General features: G+C 37.7%; 1 protein-coding gene across 3 annotated transcripts in view; it reads right to left on the bottom strand.

The window, feature by feature from the left end:
- CNOT6 (CCR4-NOT transcription complex subunit 6) overlaps positions 1–17,767 on the bottom strand; it is a 63,501-nt gene that overhangs the window by 5,759 nt on the left and 39,975 nt on the right. For 2 of the 3 annotated variants that reach the window (XM_077746255.1, XM_077746257.1), the window contains 8 exons: positions 16,764–16,849; positions 7,839–7,943; positions 7,690–7,758; positions 6,462–6,619; positions 5,540–5,694; positions 4,798–4,952; positions 3,219–3,449; positions 1,261–1,463 (listed from right to left, as the gene is read on the bottom strand). In XM_077746255.1, coding sequence (XP_077602381.1) covers positions 1,261–1,463; positions 3,219–3,449; positions 4,798–4,952; positions 5,540–5,694; positions 6,462–6,619; positions 7,690–7,758; positions 7,839–7,943; positions 16,764–16,849 — 1,162 coding nt within the window. The remainder of the gene's footprint in view (positions 1–1,260; positions 1,464–3,218; positions 3,450–4,797; positions 4,953–5,539; positions 5,695–6,461; positions 6,620–7,689; positions 7,759–7,838; positions 7,944–16,763; positions 16,850–17,767) is intronic. The other variant, XM_077746258.1, reaches the window with a different exon arrangement.

Raw genomic sequence — 17,767 nt, 5'->3', positions numbered from 1 at the left:
TTATCTACAGCACTGTGGCTCTTCCAAAGTCAAATTAAAAAGACTTCAAGCTTTTCAACAGTCTCTCAAAGAAGTCTAAATGGCCCTCCTCCTCTGAAATTAAAATCCAGCTAACACTAGTATTTACATTCTAACAATCTACAATCTAACCTGAAGGATTATTTTTCCAGGAGGTTAGAAATGGAAATCTAAGATTTAGGAGAACAGAAATTCATTAGATGGTTAAAAAGGACAGATGAATGCAAGCCCTAAACAACCATCGATATTAAAAATGAGGATATTAAAAAAGCTCTAAGGCAAGGCTCCATATTATAAGCCGTTAACTGTGTATGAAGGAATATAAGTAGAAGATATATCTTAAAATGGCTAATATAAAACACATTTTAGCACTCAAGGAGTACCTTTCAGTTAAATTAAAATATGAGAGATGAAATATGCCACTCCAACTGACACCCAATTAGATACTACATGGTACTCTCTGAACAGCTGTTAGCAATAGCATATAAGAAATGTAACTGCCCCCCAGGGCACCTGGGTGGCTTAGTCGGTTAAGCGTCCGACTTTCGCTTAGGTCACGATCTCGCGGTTCATGGGTTCGAGCCCCGCATCGGGCTCTGTGCTGACTGCCAGCTCAGAGCCTGGAGCCTGTTTCAGAGTCTGTGACTCCCTCTCTCTCTGACCCTCCCCTGCTCACGCTCTCTCTCTCGCTCTCCTAGAAATAAATAAAACATTAAAAAAAAAATTAAAAAAAAAAAAAGGAAATGTAACTGCCCCCAAACAGTGACAGTTAACTCAGGATTTACTATCATTATTCCATCTGATTTCTCTCCCTGGAAATGATTCTATCAGGCACCTCGCAAGTAGGAATGGGACACCAATCACATCAAATTCCACAGAAGAGTGATAAGAGAACACTGATGTGAACGGATTCGAGATGGCTGCTTCCAGGCTGAACACACACCCACACTGGTGGAGAGAAAGCGCAACCATGTGTGCACACAGAGTGGCTGGGGGGAGGGAGATGGCGTAGAGGGAAAGAAGAGAGAATCCGAAGCAGACCCCACACTCAGCAAGGAGCCCAACGTGGGGCTGCATCCCACAACCCTGGGATCATGACCTGAGCCAAAATCAAGGGTCAGACACTCAACTAACTGAGCCACCCAGGCACCTCTATGCATCCACATTTTAAAGACATAATAAAGTTACAAGACTCTCCAAAAAAGCTGGAGGTTTGAAAAGCTTCTCAATCTCAAAAGTCACCTTGAAATCAAACGTGTAATTTGTGTAAGGCATCAGGCCACTCTCGTAGGCACTCTTCAACTTGAAACCATGAGTGATCCTTCCATTGGTTGTCCCGTTTTTCCCGTTACAGCTGAAGTTTGTAAGACTCTCATTATATCTCAGTTCCTTAAAGTCTTTATGATTTGTTTCTACTCCACCGGTGCTCAAGTATTCTACAACACCTATAATGAAAATACAGGTCCTTTGTTCACTGTCAAGTCTGATACGCAGCATACAAAACTATGACATAACAGTAAATACTTTAAACCGCACGTTCCTCCTTCCTAAAATGGTTGTTTCCTAGAACCTATCTAAATCCATTTTTACATGGTTTTGATCACAGTATACTGCATATTTTATACTTTGCTTGGCTGTGTCACATGAACTCATGTGTCTTTTTTTTATTGTTTATTTTTGAGAGAGAGAGAGAGACAGAGAGACAGAGAGACAGAGCACACGCAGGGGAGGGGCAGAGAGAGAGGGAGACACAGAATCTGAAGCAGGTTCCAGTTCCAGGCTCCAAGCTCTTGGCACAGAGCCCAATGCAGGGCTCAAACTCATGGACAGTGAGATCATGACCTGAGCCTAAGTCAGATGCTCAACCAACTGAGCCACCCAGGCACTCCGAACTCATGTGTCTTTTCAATCACCATTTTTTAACGGCTGCTTAATACAACTGCCCTGGTGTTTCCTATTTGTTAAACCAGTTCCTTTTTTAAAAAAAAAATTCAGGGCCACCATAATCAACATCTTAGTATGTAGGTTTCTGCTTATGCTGAATTATTTACTTGGTATAAAATACCAAGATTAGGATTAGATGTGCTATTATACCTATTGCCCATTACACAAGAGAACATCACTGGTTAGATGGGCTCTACAAATAGTTCTTTTACTTTGCATTTCATTAGTTAGCAAGGTTGGACACTTCCCCATGCACCTGCCACTGTATTTTCTAACACTGAAATGAGGCTTACTATGTATTATTTGACTAGTCTCTCTTTGACCCTCAGATAGTTTGTAGCTCAACAGAATGAGCTACCACCAGAGACTAGACCTCAACTACTTCAGCAGCAGTAATCCCCAGATAGACAGCTTGATGACACAGACTAAAGAATTACGGATCTCAGCTACCTTTATTTGCCCTGAAAACGAATTTTAACATAGTTTTAGCTCCCATGTATCGTGATGGCAGTGATGTGCTAGTGAACTGACCACCCCAAGTGGACATATGTGCGTGTATACGCATGCTCATGCACACAACACACAAGTCCCGGGAAAAGTGCTTTGTGTGAATCAGAGAGTACAATCAAGCAGCAGCTGAATATAAAAAGGAATAAATACTTAATTTGATATTATAAGAACGAAATGTGGCTTATAGTGTACTTATAGAAAGTACAGTGTACTTTCCAATGGAAAAGTATTCAAGAATAAGCCTTTCTGTATTCTTCTATTTTGTAATAAAAATCAAGATCCCTATTCTTTTTTCCTCAAATCACTTGCCTGATCTGTGTAAATAAAGTATCTCAATTTCCACCTAAGGTGTATTTTTCTAATCAAGCCCACCAAAACGGAGATCCTGTAAATATCCTATTTAAACTGCTTTATATTACTACTTGCTGGAATCCCAAAGTGGTGGTCCTACTAACCTTCTCAGAGTCTGGATTACGTGTCACCTGGGAATATGGAAATCTACTCACACATTCTTTCAAGCTACCGACCACGTGTTTATTGAAGATGATTAATGTCCTTCCTTAGATTTTCATGGTATCTCATTTTCAAAATAGTCTCCCTATTCGCACACAAAATGTTAAACCTGATTCACAGTTGCCGTTACGAGGTGAATGTTCATTTTGACTAAATTTGGAATTATGAGAAATGATACCTTACAAACACATTTAAGTCAAAAAAAGCATTCTACATAAAAGAACTTTTCTTACCAGAATCTGGCAAAGAATTAAGATCTGCACATAACACCAGTGGAATAGTTCCAAATTCGCCCAATACACTGGACTGGAGGTTTCGTGAGGCTTTATCAATAATGTTCTTCACTTCTGAGAGGAACATCATAGTTTGAACCAACTTCACATCAGAGTATTCGGGGTCCCAATGCATATGAGCATTAGCCACAAGAATAAGTTGTTTTTCTGTTCCAAGATGGGGCTTTCCAGCTATATTAGATAAAAAGAAAAGAAACAGACAGACAAAACCCGCCCATCAGCCCATATATTCTTACAGGATCTGAAAGCAAGTAGTATCTCAAGAGTTTCCAAATGAAAAAGGACCCTAAAATCTACCTAACAATCTCCCACCTGACGACTAAGTCTACTGGACCACAAACCTGAGAAGTAATCATCTATGCCTCGGAGGGAAGGGCATTCTACTTGAACAAAGTCCATTCTTTTTTTTTTTTTTTTTTAAGTTTTTATTTATTTCTAGGAGAGAGAGAAAGAGAGAGAGAGACAGCGTGAGCAGGGGAGGGTCAGAGAGAGAGGGAGTCACAGACTGAAACAGGCTCCAGGCTCTGAGCTGGCAGTCAGCACAGAGCCCGACGCGGGGCTCGAACCCACGAACCGCGAGATCATTACCTAAGCGAAAGTCGGATGCTTAACCGACTAAGCCACCCAGCCGCCCCGAACAAAGTCCATTCTATCTGGGCCAAAACAGTTGTCTCCTTGAAACTTTTGGCTTCGTCAAGATGTACTAAAATGAGCCTCACAAAATCCAATCTACAGCCTTTTTTCCTAGATATATTTAATACAGTCACTAAGCTCCATCTTTATTTTTGACTCCTCAGGTTAAACATCTCTAGTTTCAACTGTTCCTCAAGTGACAGAACTTTCAGTTCTCATGGTCACTCTAAATATACTTTTAGTTTGAAATAAATGGTCCACTGGGGTGTCTGGGTGGCTCAGTCGGTTAAGTGTTCGACTTCAGCTCAGGTCATGATCTCAGTCTGTGGGTTCAAGCCCACACTGCACTGACAGCTCAAAGCTTGGAGCCTGCTTCAAATTCTGTGTCTCCCTCTTTCTCTGCCTCTCCCCTGCTTGCACTCTGTCTTTCAAAAATAAATATTAAAAAAAATTAAAGAAAAAGACATAAGTGGTCCATTGATCCAAAACTCAAGACATTTAAAGTAATGATTACAAGTAGGTCAGGAGAAGTTAGCTTACAGAGTATCTTTGCTGCCAAGAAATTACAGGGGTGTATGGAGTTCTTCTGAGCAGTTATTTTAACTAATATTTACTTAAACATTGCTTTTGAGTGAAAAATAGTGGGAGCAAAAAAAAACCATTTTTTTCCTCTGGCTTTATGCCTTTCAAAGTTTGAAATACTTTTCTGGGCACTGCTTTCTCAACCTTAAGCTTTGTGGTACAGAGAAAGGGATAGGATATTTTAGAAAGGACTTAAATTCTCACTGAGTTTCTTCAGGTGTTAGACAAGACTATTAATACATAACGAATTTTCTGCTATTAGATTTTGGAGGTCAATTTTACAGGAAGTGAAAAGGTCACTCACATGACATTTCAATCAATTCCTTTCGAAGTTCTAGCAGTACTGCAACTCCAATGTTATCTTTTGTCATGACTCTGTTCAGCATGGCTTCAGACCCTTCTGAATTTGCCATTGCTAGCTGATTAAATTCAACAGTGTGTTTCTGAACCAAAGTAAATCTAAAACACAAACAAAAACACACACACAAACATAGAATTGGGAATACCAAAGTATTAGCTTTGTGGGAAACGCAGTTTTCCCAAACTTCCTGAACAAATACAATGGCATGTAAATCACATTATGGAAAATCCTCCACACTTAACACCAAGCTTCCTACATCCATTTCAAGTTGTTCTCAGTCTATTAGTGATACATATAACATCTTGAAATACTTTTATAACTTAAGATAACGTCATCTTCTCTGTAAGTTTCATGTTGAATATTCCATCTTGTAATTTTTAAATAAATATTTTCCAAAATCTGGGTTTAAGAATCCCTCTACCATCCTAGAGGGAATGCTAATTACAAGGTGTTTCAATTAACAATTGGAGTTAAACCCTAGTAAACACCTGAAGAAACAGCAGCACTTTCAACAAGTCTCCAAAACAAGATCATTTCTGGTGATTTAAAACAAAACTGTTCAAGAGTACTGTTTTACTGAGTAGCAATACGATGCTTCATTCTCTTATTTGCCAACTAATTTCCACACCCTTGACTTGCTGTGAATACTGAGAAAATTTTCTTTTTTAAATGTAAGAGGACTTACTTTTCCGTCTTGAAGAATATTGCACAGCCATCGACATGTTTTCTTTCTTGTTCTGACATTGTCCTAGCTCTAGATTTAGGACTAAAGAATCCATTATAGCCACGTTCTTTCAGTTCTACCAGAAAAAAACTGTAATACTGTTCTGTTTCAACCTCCTGAAAAATTGTAAATGGCAAAGTTATTTCATTAGACAAAATAAGTCCTATGCATTAACTTTATATGCATAGTTTGAGGGGCTGAGATAATTTCAAATGACTGATCTGCAAAATGAGGAATGTAACATCTTTTCAAAATAGTTTATCTGAAATCAGTCATAACACTTCCTTGTCATTTTACAGATACAAGATGGTATCCTATTGCTTAGGAATATATAATGGAAAGACACCTCCATGTGTATCCTTTCTTATATTTTATAACTTATGGGGAACAAGATTCAGATTGTATTTTCAGACCACGGGGAAAAAGTGACTTGTCCAAGGTCATATGAATCATTATGAGAGTAGGACTGAGACCCCCAAAGTTACTGTGCATCAGGTCCAATGCTCTTTCCTCTATGTCCTAATTCTTCTATTATTACTATGGTAAAGCAAAACCATACCTTGACAATGCCACAGTTTCAGTAATATTGCCATCCAATTAAAACACAGTGTGCAAGGGCATTTCAGAGGGAAAGATGAGTATTTTAACTGCCATAGCAAATGCCTAAAACCCAAATTAACTGATCTGCTTAATTTGGCAGCACAGTGCAGCTAAACAAAGCAGGGAGTGAATGCTCCCAGAATTCACTAAAAACAGAGAAAGTCAATATTTTAAGAATTGCTAAAGCTGGAACTTCAAATGTGTCAGGGTATGTATTCCCACTTTTGCTCCTTGCAAAACACTGGGGAATTTGTGCAATTTAAACCCTCTTCGAATGACTTACCTGAAGACTTATGATATCAGCATTGCAGCTCAATATTTCTTGAATAATGGCCTTTTTCCTGTAGTCCCAATTTAGTGCCCAAGATGGACAGTAGCCGTATAACTGCCGGGTCGCATATTTATCACAAAGAACATTATAGCACATGACAGAAAACAAGGCTGTAGGAAAGATAACTTTACTTATTCACACACGTGGCAGAAAAAAAAAAATAATTAATATCAATAGTTTTCACTTAAATGCTAAGTTTGGCTTTATTCATTCAACATATATTTGTTGAAAGGCTACTATATGCCAGACATAGCGGATACAAATAAAGACGGATAAGGAAGGAAGGACAGATAGGTGAACAAATTATAACAGTAATCTAATGCTACAGAGGTACCCACAGAAGGCAGAAAGCTCAAAGACTAAGATTTTGAGCCACTCGGTCTCTAAGACCAGGGCTCCTAATTTCTATACTCCTTCTACCACTTTGCTAACTGCTAGTGTATAATGTGGAAAACTGACAGTTTTCTTAACAGGCATTTTCTTCTAAAGAACAACTATTATTATTGATGCAAAAGGAAAGAGGTAATATCATAGATCAAATCCTATTACACACATCATGTAATTCCCCAACTATTTTCATACAATTTAAGTTAAAAGGAAATTAGGGGTCATCATTTCTGTTTCAGGTAAGTGTCTTAGCAGTCTTAACAATTCTGTAGTATCACATACATTTGGAACACAACAGGGTTTGAAAACTTCCAATATAAAGATGGTGGTATATTTATTATAACAAATGAATCTGATAAATTCTTTACAGCACAATTAACTGTGCAAGGGCATCTTTTCAACATAATTTCTTAACAATGGCACTACTGACATTATGGGCAGGTAAATTATTTGCTGTGGGGGGTTGTGCTGTGCACTGTAGCACACTTAGCAGCATCTCTGATCTCTAACCATGACACGTCAGTAGCACTTCCCTATTTGTGACAATCAAAAAATGTCTCCAGACATTGCTAAATGTCCCTCAGTGGATAAAAATGCCTCGGGTTGAGAAGCATTGCTTTACAGCATATTACAGAGGCCAGGTAAGCAATAACTCTTTATTGTGATTTCCCAAGCCAAATCAATCTCAAGCATTCAACTATAACACAGCCCATAATCTAAAGAATGCCAACAACACTGTTAGATATGTAATACCAAGTAAAAGTAAGTTAAAAAAAAATATAAGGCTACCAACCAGTTGGCCTTGTTCTGTCCGGTTCTTGTAACATAATCCAAGATCTTGGAGGTGGCTGTTCTGTTGAAACTAGTTGAAGATAAACACAAAATTAAGTAATATTCTTACACAGCTTCTTAAAAAAATCATTTAAACAAATGACCACTTACTTCTTTTTGCAGTACCTGCCAAATTATCAAGCAAATAGTTCAGTAGCCTTCTTGTTCCATCTGGTTCCAGATAGAGGTTCAATATATCCTGGGTAAGTGGATTTCCTGGAAATATTTTTTAAAAAGGTAAAATGAAACCAAGAAAGGTAATAAAATATTGCATAAGTGAAAAAACATACCAAAATTATTAGATCTATAGCAATATATATAGTTATTAGTAAGATACCAAACTAGAGAAAATATTTTTTCAGTTCTTGATGTGAAGAACAAAAATGACTGATACCACGTTCTGCAGAAGTATCCAGAAAACAATTATTGGGGACTGATGTCAATCTAGAAGATCTCTAATAGTGCTCTGTATCTGGCCCTGCCTCATCAACACTTTTGAGACAATCAAAAGCAAGTGAAACTGACAGGGAAGAATGGGGAGGAGGACAAGGCAAAGAGGACAGCCACTATAATGAATCAGAGAATCATAACTTAAGAACACAACAAAGCTAATAAGAAGACATCCTCATTAGATGTAGTCTTCATTTAGATTTTTAAAAACTCTACAAAGTAATAAGATGGGACAGATCTGATTTAAGGTTAAGTCTCTGGGGCGCCTGGGGCGCTCAGTCTGGTTGAGCATCCAACTCTTGATTTTGGCTCATGTCATAATCCCAAGATCCCAGGTTGTGGGATCAAGCCCTCTGTCAGACTCTGTGCTGAGCATGGAGCCTGCTGGAGATATTCCCTCTCTGTCTCCTCTGGCCCTTTCTCCTGCTCATGCGCTCTAAAATAATAAAAGCATTTTTTAAATTAAAAAAAAAAAAAAGAAGAAGAAGAAGATGAAGTCACTAAGGAAAGGAGAAAACCCCAGGGCTGAGAGCCATCTGTAAATTTAATAATTGTTTCTGAAGTGCCAGTGACAGCAAATAGTAATGATTTACATACATCTACAAGAGTCTCAAATCCACTCAGAAGAATTTCTTATGTGCTTATGAACAGTACAATGAACTGTTTTGAATACTGAAGGTCCCAGATACCACAGCTCTACTTTATGAAAGACTAATACATTTTATATATTGAAAAAGACACATGACTTATAAATTGTTATAAAGTGATTATAAGATATTAACTATGCCAAATGAAAAAGGATATTCCAAAGATATTGACCCCCCTCACTTTCTCTGTCAGAGCAGTTAGAAAGAGTCAGCAAAAACAGGTTTAAGTAAGATCCAGAGTTTTAATATAATATGACTATGTTCAGTTTCAGGTGAAATCACTCATTCTACCAAGAACTAGGAAGATTTCAAACTAAATGAAAAAAGATAAACAAGACTCCAACACCAAGATGGCAAAAACATTAGAATGATCTGACCTAAATAGAGGAAGCATGTTTCAATGAGAAATTCAATAAATGCTTCAATGAGAAATTACAAACATATGCTTGAAATAAATGAAAAAAAACAGGAAGACTCAACAAAGTTTTGACAAATGAACAAAACATTTTTAAAAATAGGGAGATATTAAAAACTGAAACACTGAATAAATGAAATAAAAAGCTCAGTGGATGGCTTCAACAGAAAAATAAAGCATCAGAGGAAATAATCAGTGACCTTGAAGATAGAACACTAAGAATTACTCAATCTGAACAACAAACAAGAAAGAAAACTGAAAAAAAAAAAAAATTAATGGAGCCTCAGGAACCTGTGGGACCACAAGAAAATTCTTAGGTTCATGTCCTCAGAGTTATGGAAGCAGACAAGAAGCACAGAGCTGAAATAGTACTCAAAGAAATAACAGCTGAAAAACTCCCCAGATCTGGAGGAACACAAACATGCGGATTCAAGAGTCTGATAAAAATCCAAATAGGACATACTCAAAAGAACCCACAGCAAGCCACACTATAACTAAACTTCTAGAAACTATAGACAAGGAAAATCTTGAAGGCAGCCAGAGTAAAACACCTTCCCTCTAGGTAACAACTAGAGGAAACACAACTTGAATGAGATTTGTCACAAACCATGGTGGTTAAAAGTAAGTGGCACAATATCATTAGGTGTTGAAAGAAAAGAACTCACAACCCAGAACCAATCCCCAGTGAAAACAGCCTTTAAGAATGAAGGAGAAATAGGGGCGCTTGGGTGGCTTAGTCGGTTAAGCGTCTGCCTTTCACTTAGGTCATGATCTCGCGGTTCGTGGGTTCGAGCCCCACGTCTGGCTCTGTGCTGACTGCGCCTGGAGCCTGTTTCAGTCTGTGACTCCCTCTCTCTCTGACCCTCCCCTGCTCACGCTGTCTCTCTCTCTCTCTCCTAGAAATAAAGAAAACATTAAAAAAAAAAAAAAAAAGAATGAAGGAGAAATAAAGACATTCCTAGAGGACTGAAAACTATGAGAATCTGTTGCCAGCAGACCTACCCTAAAAGAATGGAAACAGAAGTTCTCTAAATAGAAAGCAAATGATAAAAGAAGGAACCCTGGAAGATAAGAAAAAAGACCATGGTCTTTAAAAGGGACAAACATAATAGGCTTTCCTTTGCTTAAGATTTCTAACTCATGTTCAGCCCATAAAATATCTTTGTAACACTGATTTGGTTCTAAATATAGGTAGAGAAAATATTAAGACAATGATACTATAAACAGGGAGCAAATCTAAGGTCAAAGAGTTGGAGATTCTATATTTCACTCAAAATGGTAAAATGATAGCATTAGGAGACTTGATAAGTTATGTATGTTATCACATGAAACTCGCTTCAAATATAACAATACAAGCAGACTGAAAAGGATAGAAAAAGATAGGTCATATAAACCTTAATCAAAAGAAAGCAAGAGTGACTAATTAAGATCAGACAAAGTTGATTTCAGAGAAAATAAATTTACTAGAGACAGAAAATGACATTATATAAAGATAAGAGAAGACAGCAATTCTAAATATGCATCCACAAAATGGCAGAACTGAAAAATATTTTAAGCAAAAACTGATAGAACTGGGCAACAGAGAAATCTACAATTATGCTGATATTTTAGCACTCTTCTCTCAACAATGATAGGACCCAAAAAAAAAGAACTAGACAATAAAAACCCTTTAAACACTATCAATCTAATAGACCCAAGAGTTAATATAGAGGATCCAGTTGAGATAAGATTCTACCCAATTGATATTCTTGTCCAGTGTCCAAGGGACATAAACTAGTATGAACCAAATCCTGGGCCACAAACCAATGAACTCCAACAAATGTAAAAGAACTGAAATCACATGGAATTCTTCAACCACAAGAGAATCACACTAAAAATCAATAACTGAAAGACAAAAGGAAAATCTGCAAACACTTGGAAAATTCTAAATAATTCATAGGTCAAAGAGGAGTTTTTAAGGAAATTTTTTAAATGCACTGAATTAGTGAAAATGAAAACATACCAAAATTTGTGCTGGACACAGCAAAAGCAGAGCCAAGAGGGATATTTATAGCACCTAATGTATACATTAGAAAAGGGAAAGTCTCAACTAAAAGGCAATCAATAGAATGGGAGAAGATATTTGCAAACAACATATCATAGAAAGGGTTAGTATCCAAAATCTATAGAGAACTTACCACATTCTATAAAAACAAATAATAATAATAAAAAAAAATCCAGTGAAGAAATGGGCAAAAGACATGAACACACACTTCTCCAAAGAAGACATCCAGATGGCCAACAGACACATGAAAAAATGTTCAACATCACTCATCATCAGGGAAATACAAATCAAAACCACACTGAGATACCACCTCACACCTGTCAGAATGGCTAACATTAACAACCCAGGCAACAACAGATGTTGGCGAGGATGTGAAGAAAGGGGATCTCTTTTGCACTGCTGGTGAGAATGCAAACTGGTGCAGCCACTCTGGAACACAGTATGGAGGTTTCTCAAAAAATTAAAAACAGAACTACACTACAACCCAGCAATTGCACTATTAGGTATTTATCCAAGGGATACAGGTATGCTGTTTCAGAGGGACACATACACCCCAATGTTTACAGCAGCACTATCAACAATAGCCAAAGTATGGAAAGAGCTCAACTGTCCATCAGTGGATGAATGGTTAAAGATGTGGTGTGTGCGTGTGTGTGTACACACAATGGAGTATTATTTGGCAATCAAAAAGAATGAAACCTTGGCATTTGCAACTACATAGATAGAACTAGAGGGTATAATGCTAAGCAGAATTAGAGAAAGACAAATATATGACTTCACTCATGAGGACTTTAAGATACAAAATAGATCAACACAAGGGAAGGGAGGCAAAAATAATATAAAAACAGGGAGGGGGGACAAAACATAAAAGACTTTTAAGTATGGAGAACAGAGGGCTGCCGGAGGGGTTTTGGGAGGGAGGACAGGCTAAATGGGTAAAAGGCTTAAGGAATCTATTCCTGAAATCACTGTTGCACCATGTGCTAACTAACTTGGATGTAAATTATAAAAAAATAAATTATAGAAAGAAAAAAAAGGTGGAGGATACAACATAAAAATATAAAAACCCATCCAATTCAAAAAGATATATAAACCACGTCTGACTTATTTCACTTAATATCTTGTACATCCATCCATGATATTGCAAATGGCAAGATCTCTCTCTCTCTCTCTCCCCCTTTCTCTCTTTTAATGGGTAATATTCCATGAAGCATTTTTTGCAATGCCCAAGATATGGAAGCAACCCAACTATCCATCCATAGATGGATGGATAAAGATGTGATGTGTACATTCAATGGAATATTATTATACTAAGTGAAATAAGTCAGAGGAAGACAAATACATGATCTCACTTATATGTGGAATGTAAAAAGCAAAACAAATGAATGAGCAAAGAAAAACCAGATTCTTAAGTAGAGAAAACTAGTAGTTGCCAGAGGGAAGAGGGGGGGAGTTGGAGAATGGGTGAAATAAAGAAAAAAAAGTCCATTGTATTATGTTCAGGAACATATATATGGAAAGCAAAATTTAATACAATATCATTTACAACCATTCAAAAAAAAATCCGCCCAAACAAAAAGACTTAGAAATAAATCTAACAAAACATTTACCTGACTTATATACCAAAAACAATACAACACTGATGAAAAAAAAATCAAAGTTCTAAATATAGGGAGAGACATGACAAATTCATGGATCAGAAGACTAAACATATTCAAGATGTTAATTCTCCCCAATATGATATACAGGTTTAACACGATTCCAATCAAAATCCCACAATATTTAACTATAGACAAGATTTTTCTAAATGTATATATGGAAAGGCAAAAGAACTAAAATAGCTAAAAACATTTTGAAAAAGATTATTGTATGGGAATCAGTCAATCCTATTCCAAGACTTAATTACCTTATTTCCACTTTGAAGTAACTACTGGCAAAGGGACAGACACATACATCAATGGAAAAAAGAATCCTGAAAAAGATCCACACAGGTATGTCCAACTGATGTGGGGGAAAGGTGTAAAGGCAATTCAGTGGAGGGCAGACTTCTCCACAACTGGTGCTAGGGCAACTGGACATTCACAGGCACAGGAATGAAACCTGAACTAATCTTCACTTCTTTTAGCTCGATTTTAACTCAGATCACAGACTTAAATGGAAAACATAAAACCATGAAACGTTCAGCACAAAACACAGGAGAAAATCTTTGGAACCTAGAACTATACTAAACATTATCAGACTTGACACCAAAATGCAGGATCCATGAGAGGAAAATATGATAAGCAACTTCAAGAAAACTAAAATCCTCTGCTACATAAAAGACCTTGTGTGATATTGTGATTTATAATAAATATATATCTGATCTTCATCCACTGTTCCTAAAGCTCCTAAAATCCTGAAAGTGATACCAGGTTTTCTTCTGAAGTGAAGTTGTAGAGGTGTCTCTTATGTTGATGAAGTAACTTTCGGCACCCACAGGAGGATGGGGGCTTGCTGACAGGAACCAACCATGTGACTTCCAGTCCCAGTGAGGGGAGGAGGGCCTGAAAGTCAGCTCAGTCATCAACGCCAATGATTTAATCAGTCATGTCCATGTTATGAAGCCTCCATAAAAACCCAAAAGCATGGGGTTCAAAGAGCCTCTGGGATGGTGAACACATGGAGATTTGGGGAGAGTGGCACTCCTAGAGAGGGTACGGAAGCTCTGTGCCCTCTCCACCTTTTCCATCTGGCTGCTCTGGAGTTATATCCTTTTATAATAAATCGGGAAATCCAGTGAGTAAACGGGTTTCCTTATTACTGTAAGCCACTCTCACAAACTCATCAAACCCAAGGAGGGGACTGTGGGAACCTTGATCAGAAGCACAGGTGACAACCCGGCTTTGTGACTGGAATCTTAGTAGCAGTCATGTAGGACTGAACCCTTTATCCATGGAATCTGAGGCTACCTTTGGGTAGGTAGTATCAGAATTTAGTTGAATTACAGGACATATAGCTGGTCTCCTAGAACTGCTTGTTGGTATGGGGGACAGCCCCGCAGTGCTGGAACTGGGTGTATTAAGTGGGTAAAGGCTACACACTGGGGAAGAAGTATCTGTAAATCACATATTTGACAAAGACCTAGTATCCAGAATATATAATGGACTCTGAAAATTCAACAGTAAAAAAAACAATCCAATTAGAACATGGGCAAAGGCATGAAGAATATTCCACAGATGTTAACATACAGATGACAAGTAGGCACATGCAAAAATGTGCAGTATCTTTACCTAACAGGAAAATGCAAATTAAAACCACAATGGGATATCACTATACATCCATCAGAAAGACTAACATAACAATAGTGACCTGACAACACCAAAGCTGGGGAGGATTCAGAGTAACTGGATCACTCATTTATTATTGGTGAAAATGTTAAAAAGTATAGACACTACGGAAAAGTTTGGCAGATTCCTAAAAAACTAAATGACACTAAAATATAACCAAGCAATTGCATTTCTGGGCATCTATACTAGAGACATGAAGACTTAGGTTCACATAATAATCTGTGCATAGAAATGTTCCTAGCTGCTTCATCCACAACAGCCAAACACTGGAAACCAGCCAGATGTCCTTCAACAGGTGACTGCTTAAACAGATCATGACTCAGCCATACCATGGAACACTGTTCATCAATATAAAGAAGCAAACATACAACAGCCTGCATGAATTGCAAAGAATTAACCTGAGTGGAAAAAACCAAACTCAGAAGGTTATATACAGCATGATTCTACTAACACAATATTCCCGAAATAACAAAATTATAGAAATGGAGAACGTATCAGTGGCTGTCAGATGTTAACAAGCGAGTGGGGGCAAGCTCAGAAAAACAACAGGATTTGTCCAAAAAATGGTATAATCAGTCAAACTATACTTCTAAGAAAGAAACCTAAAACCTAGATATCAAACATTAGAGGATCTTTCTGAAATGAAAGAGCAAGGGATTCTCAATACGAAGGTGCCACAAAGACTGCCCTAAAAACTCCCCAATGCTTCAAAGGCTTTCATACACATTAATGCAATGCAGATATTTGTGACCAATGACCCTAACTTCAAATAAAGTTTGTGACTCCTTAGAGAAATGAATGCATTTTTGTAAAATAAACACTGTTAAGATCACAAAACCTGAAACTAAGGGGACATAAAACAGTAGCTGCCTCTGGGATGACAAGGGGAGCTAAAGAGGAACAAAGAGGGTTTTTACACTCTGTAATGTTCTATTTCTTTGCATTAGAAAACATTAGACACAAAAGTGACACAGTATTAATTGTTGATTCTGATGGTCAGTATACAGATACATGTTGCTACATTTTATATTTTGATTTTCAAAGTTACAACAAGAAAACTTTAAAAGGCTTTTAAGAAGCCTTACTCTAAGTGCGCCTGGGTGGCTCAGTCGGACTTCAGCTCAGGTCATGATCTCACGGGTCATGAGTTTGAGCCCTATGCTCTGTGCTGACAGCTCAGAACCTGGAGCCTGCTTTGGATTCTGGGTCTCTCTCTCTCTCTCTCCCTGTCCATCCCCCGCTCACACTCTGTCTCTCTCTCAAAAATAAACAAAAAAAAAAAAAAAAAAAAAAAAAAAAAAAAAAAGGCTTCAGCCAAGTCCAGCCTACACTTTCCAAAGAAAAGTTTATAAAGCTGATGTTTGCTGAATGTGGTTTTGCATACATTTACAAATGTATTATTTATATTTTTCCATTTAATTTGTTTTTGTGAAAGTCCTGTTACCTTTATGATATGAAAAGGATTTTCTAAATGTAGTCTTAAGAAACCTCATTTTCTAAATGTAGTCTTGAGAAACAAGACTTCATTATGTGACATTTTTTAGGAATCGATTACAGGATGAGGTGGATATAAGATTGGCAAATAATCACTTAATGTGATAAAAAAAAGATTCTAGGTATTGACTAATTATTAAAATAGGGCTTTTAATCTTGCTGATGTAAAAAACATACTTCCCAATAGTTCTTACTGGATCAGTTATGCCCTCAAATTCTAATAGATTAATAAAGTCCTCACAAATCAAGTTTTAAAAAATGCTCAAAACTGAATGTTATTAGCAGGTCCCAATGGATCAAAATTTTCTACTCAATTTTTGTACTCTGTGAGTGAGTCTCCGTTTTTTTGGGATTTGCATACAAGGGAAAAGAAGCCATTTATAGTAGGATGACAAAGTATGACCTGAGGAATGTATCATCAGAACACGGAACTGACTGGAAGATAGAAAAGCCAGGCTAGGAGTGAAAAGGAATACAAAGATTAGCAGAGTCTCCAGGTGCAAATAAGAGAAAACCACTGGGATGTATCTAAAAATCTGATAAAGTTTGGGCAAGAGGGAGCCTGCAAATCCCTAGCAACAGGATCCTCCTCTTACAGCTTCTTTAGACTCAAAGACACAACATACAAACCAGAAGAAGCACAAATAGGAGAAATCGTACCTTTCAGGCCTAAAGTCTGCAACTGAAACAGTTTTCCCAGCTCAAAAGGTAGAACTCGTAACAGGTTGTTATTTAAATGGAGTTCCCTGTGGATGTAAAAATTCCATGTGAGAACATATATTACCTTTTAACCCATGGGCAACCTCAGCAATGTAATTTCTAAGAATATAATCTAAGAATGAAAAATTTTATATTTTCCAATGTCTAGTACAGTGCTTCTCAAACGATGACGTAGTAAAAAAACAGAACACAACAAAAAAACCCCAGACCGCCACAGACCAAATGTTTTTAAAATACAGAAAAGTGGGGTGTCTGGGTTAAGCGTCCGACTTTGGCTCAGGTTATGATCTCACAGTCTGTGAGCTCAAGCCCTGCATTAAGCTCTGGGCTGACAGCTCAGAGCCTGGAGCCTGCTTTGGATTCTGGTATCCCTCTCTCTCTGCCCCTTTCCCCACTCACACGTTCTCTCTCTCAAAATTAAACAAAATTTAAAACACAGGAAAAAAATGAATTAGGAAAAAAAACAAACCAATAAAACACAAGCCATATTTTTAAAGTGCATAAGATTCAATAGATATAAAACTGCTCCCACAGACTGTGTATTTCACTGCAGGCTGATGACACAGTTTGCAAATGGGCACAGTCCACAAACTGCCGGAGAGCAGCACAGATCTGGCACACGAGGAGTCTACAACACAGCTCTAAGAAAGTGGAAATGGGGGCGCCTGGGTGGCTCAGTTGGTTAAGCGTCCAACTTTGTTCGGCTCAGGTCATGATCTCACAGTTTGTGAGTTTGAGCCTTTCATCGGGTTCTGTGTTGACAGCTCAGTGTCTGGAGATTGCTTTGGATTCTGTGTCTCCCTTTCCTCTGCCCTCTCCCCACTCACACTCTTTTTCTCTTTCTCTCTCAAAAAAGTAAGGTAAGGTAAGGGTAAGGTAAGGGTAAGGGTAAGGGTAAGGGTAGGGGTAAAGGGTAAAGGGTAAAGGGGAAGGGGGAAGGGGGA

The sequence above is a fragment of the Crocuta crocuta genome, unplaced genomic scaffold, assembly GCF_008692635.1.
Source record: "Crocuta crocuta isolate KB4526 unplaced genomic scaffold, BGI_CrCroc_1.0 scaffold218, whole genome shotgun sequence".
Taxonomy (NCBI): Eukaryota; Metazoa; Chordata; class Mammalia; order Carnivora; family Hyaenidae; genus Crocuta; species Crocuta crocuta.
This window is presented reverse-complemented; position numbering and strand designations above follow the sequence as displayed.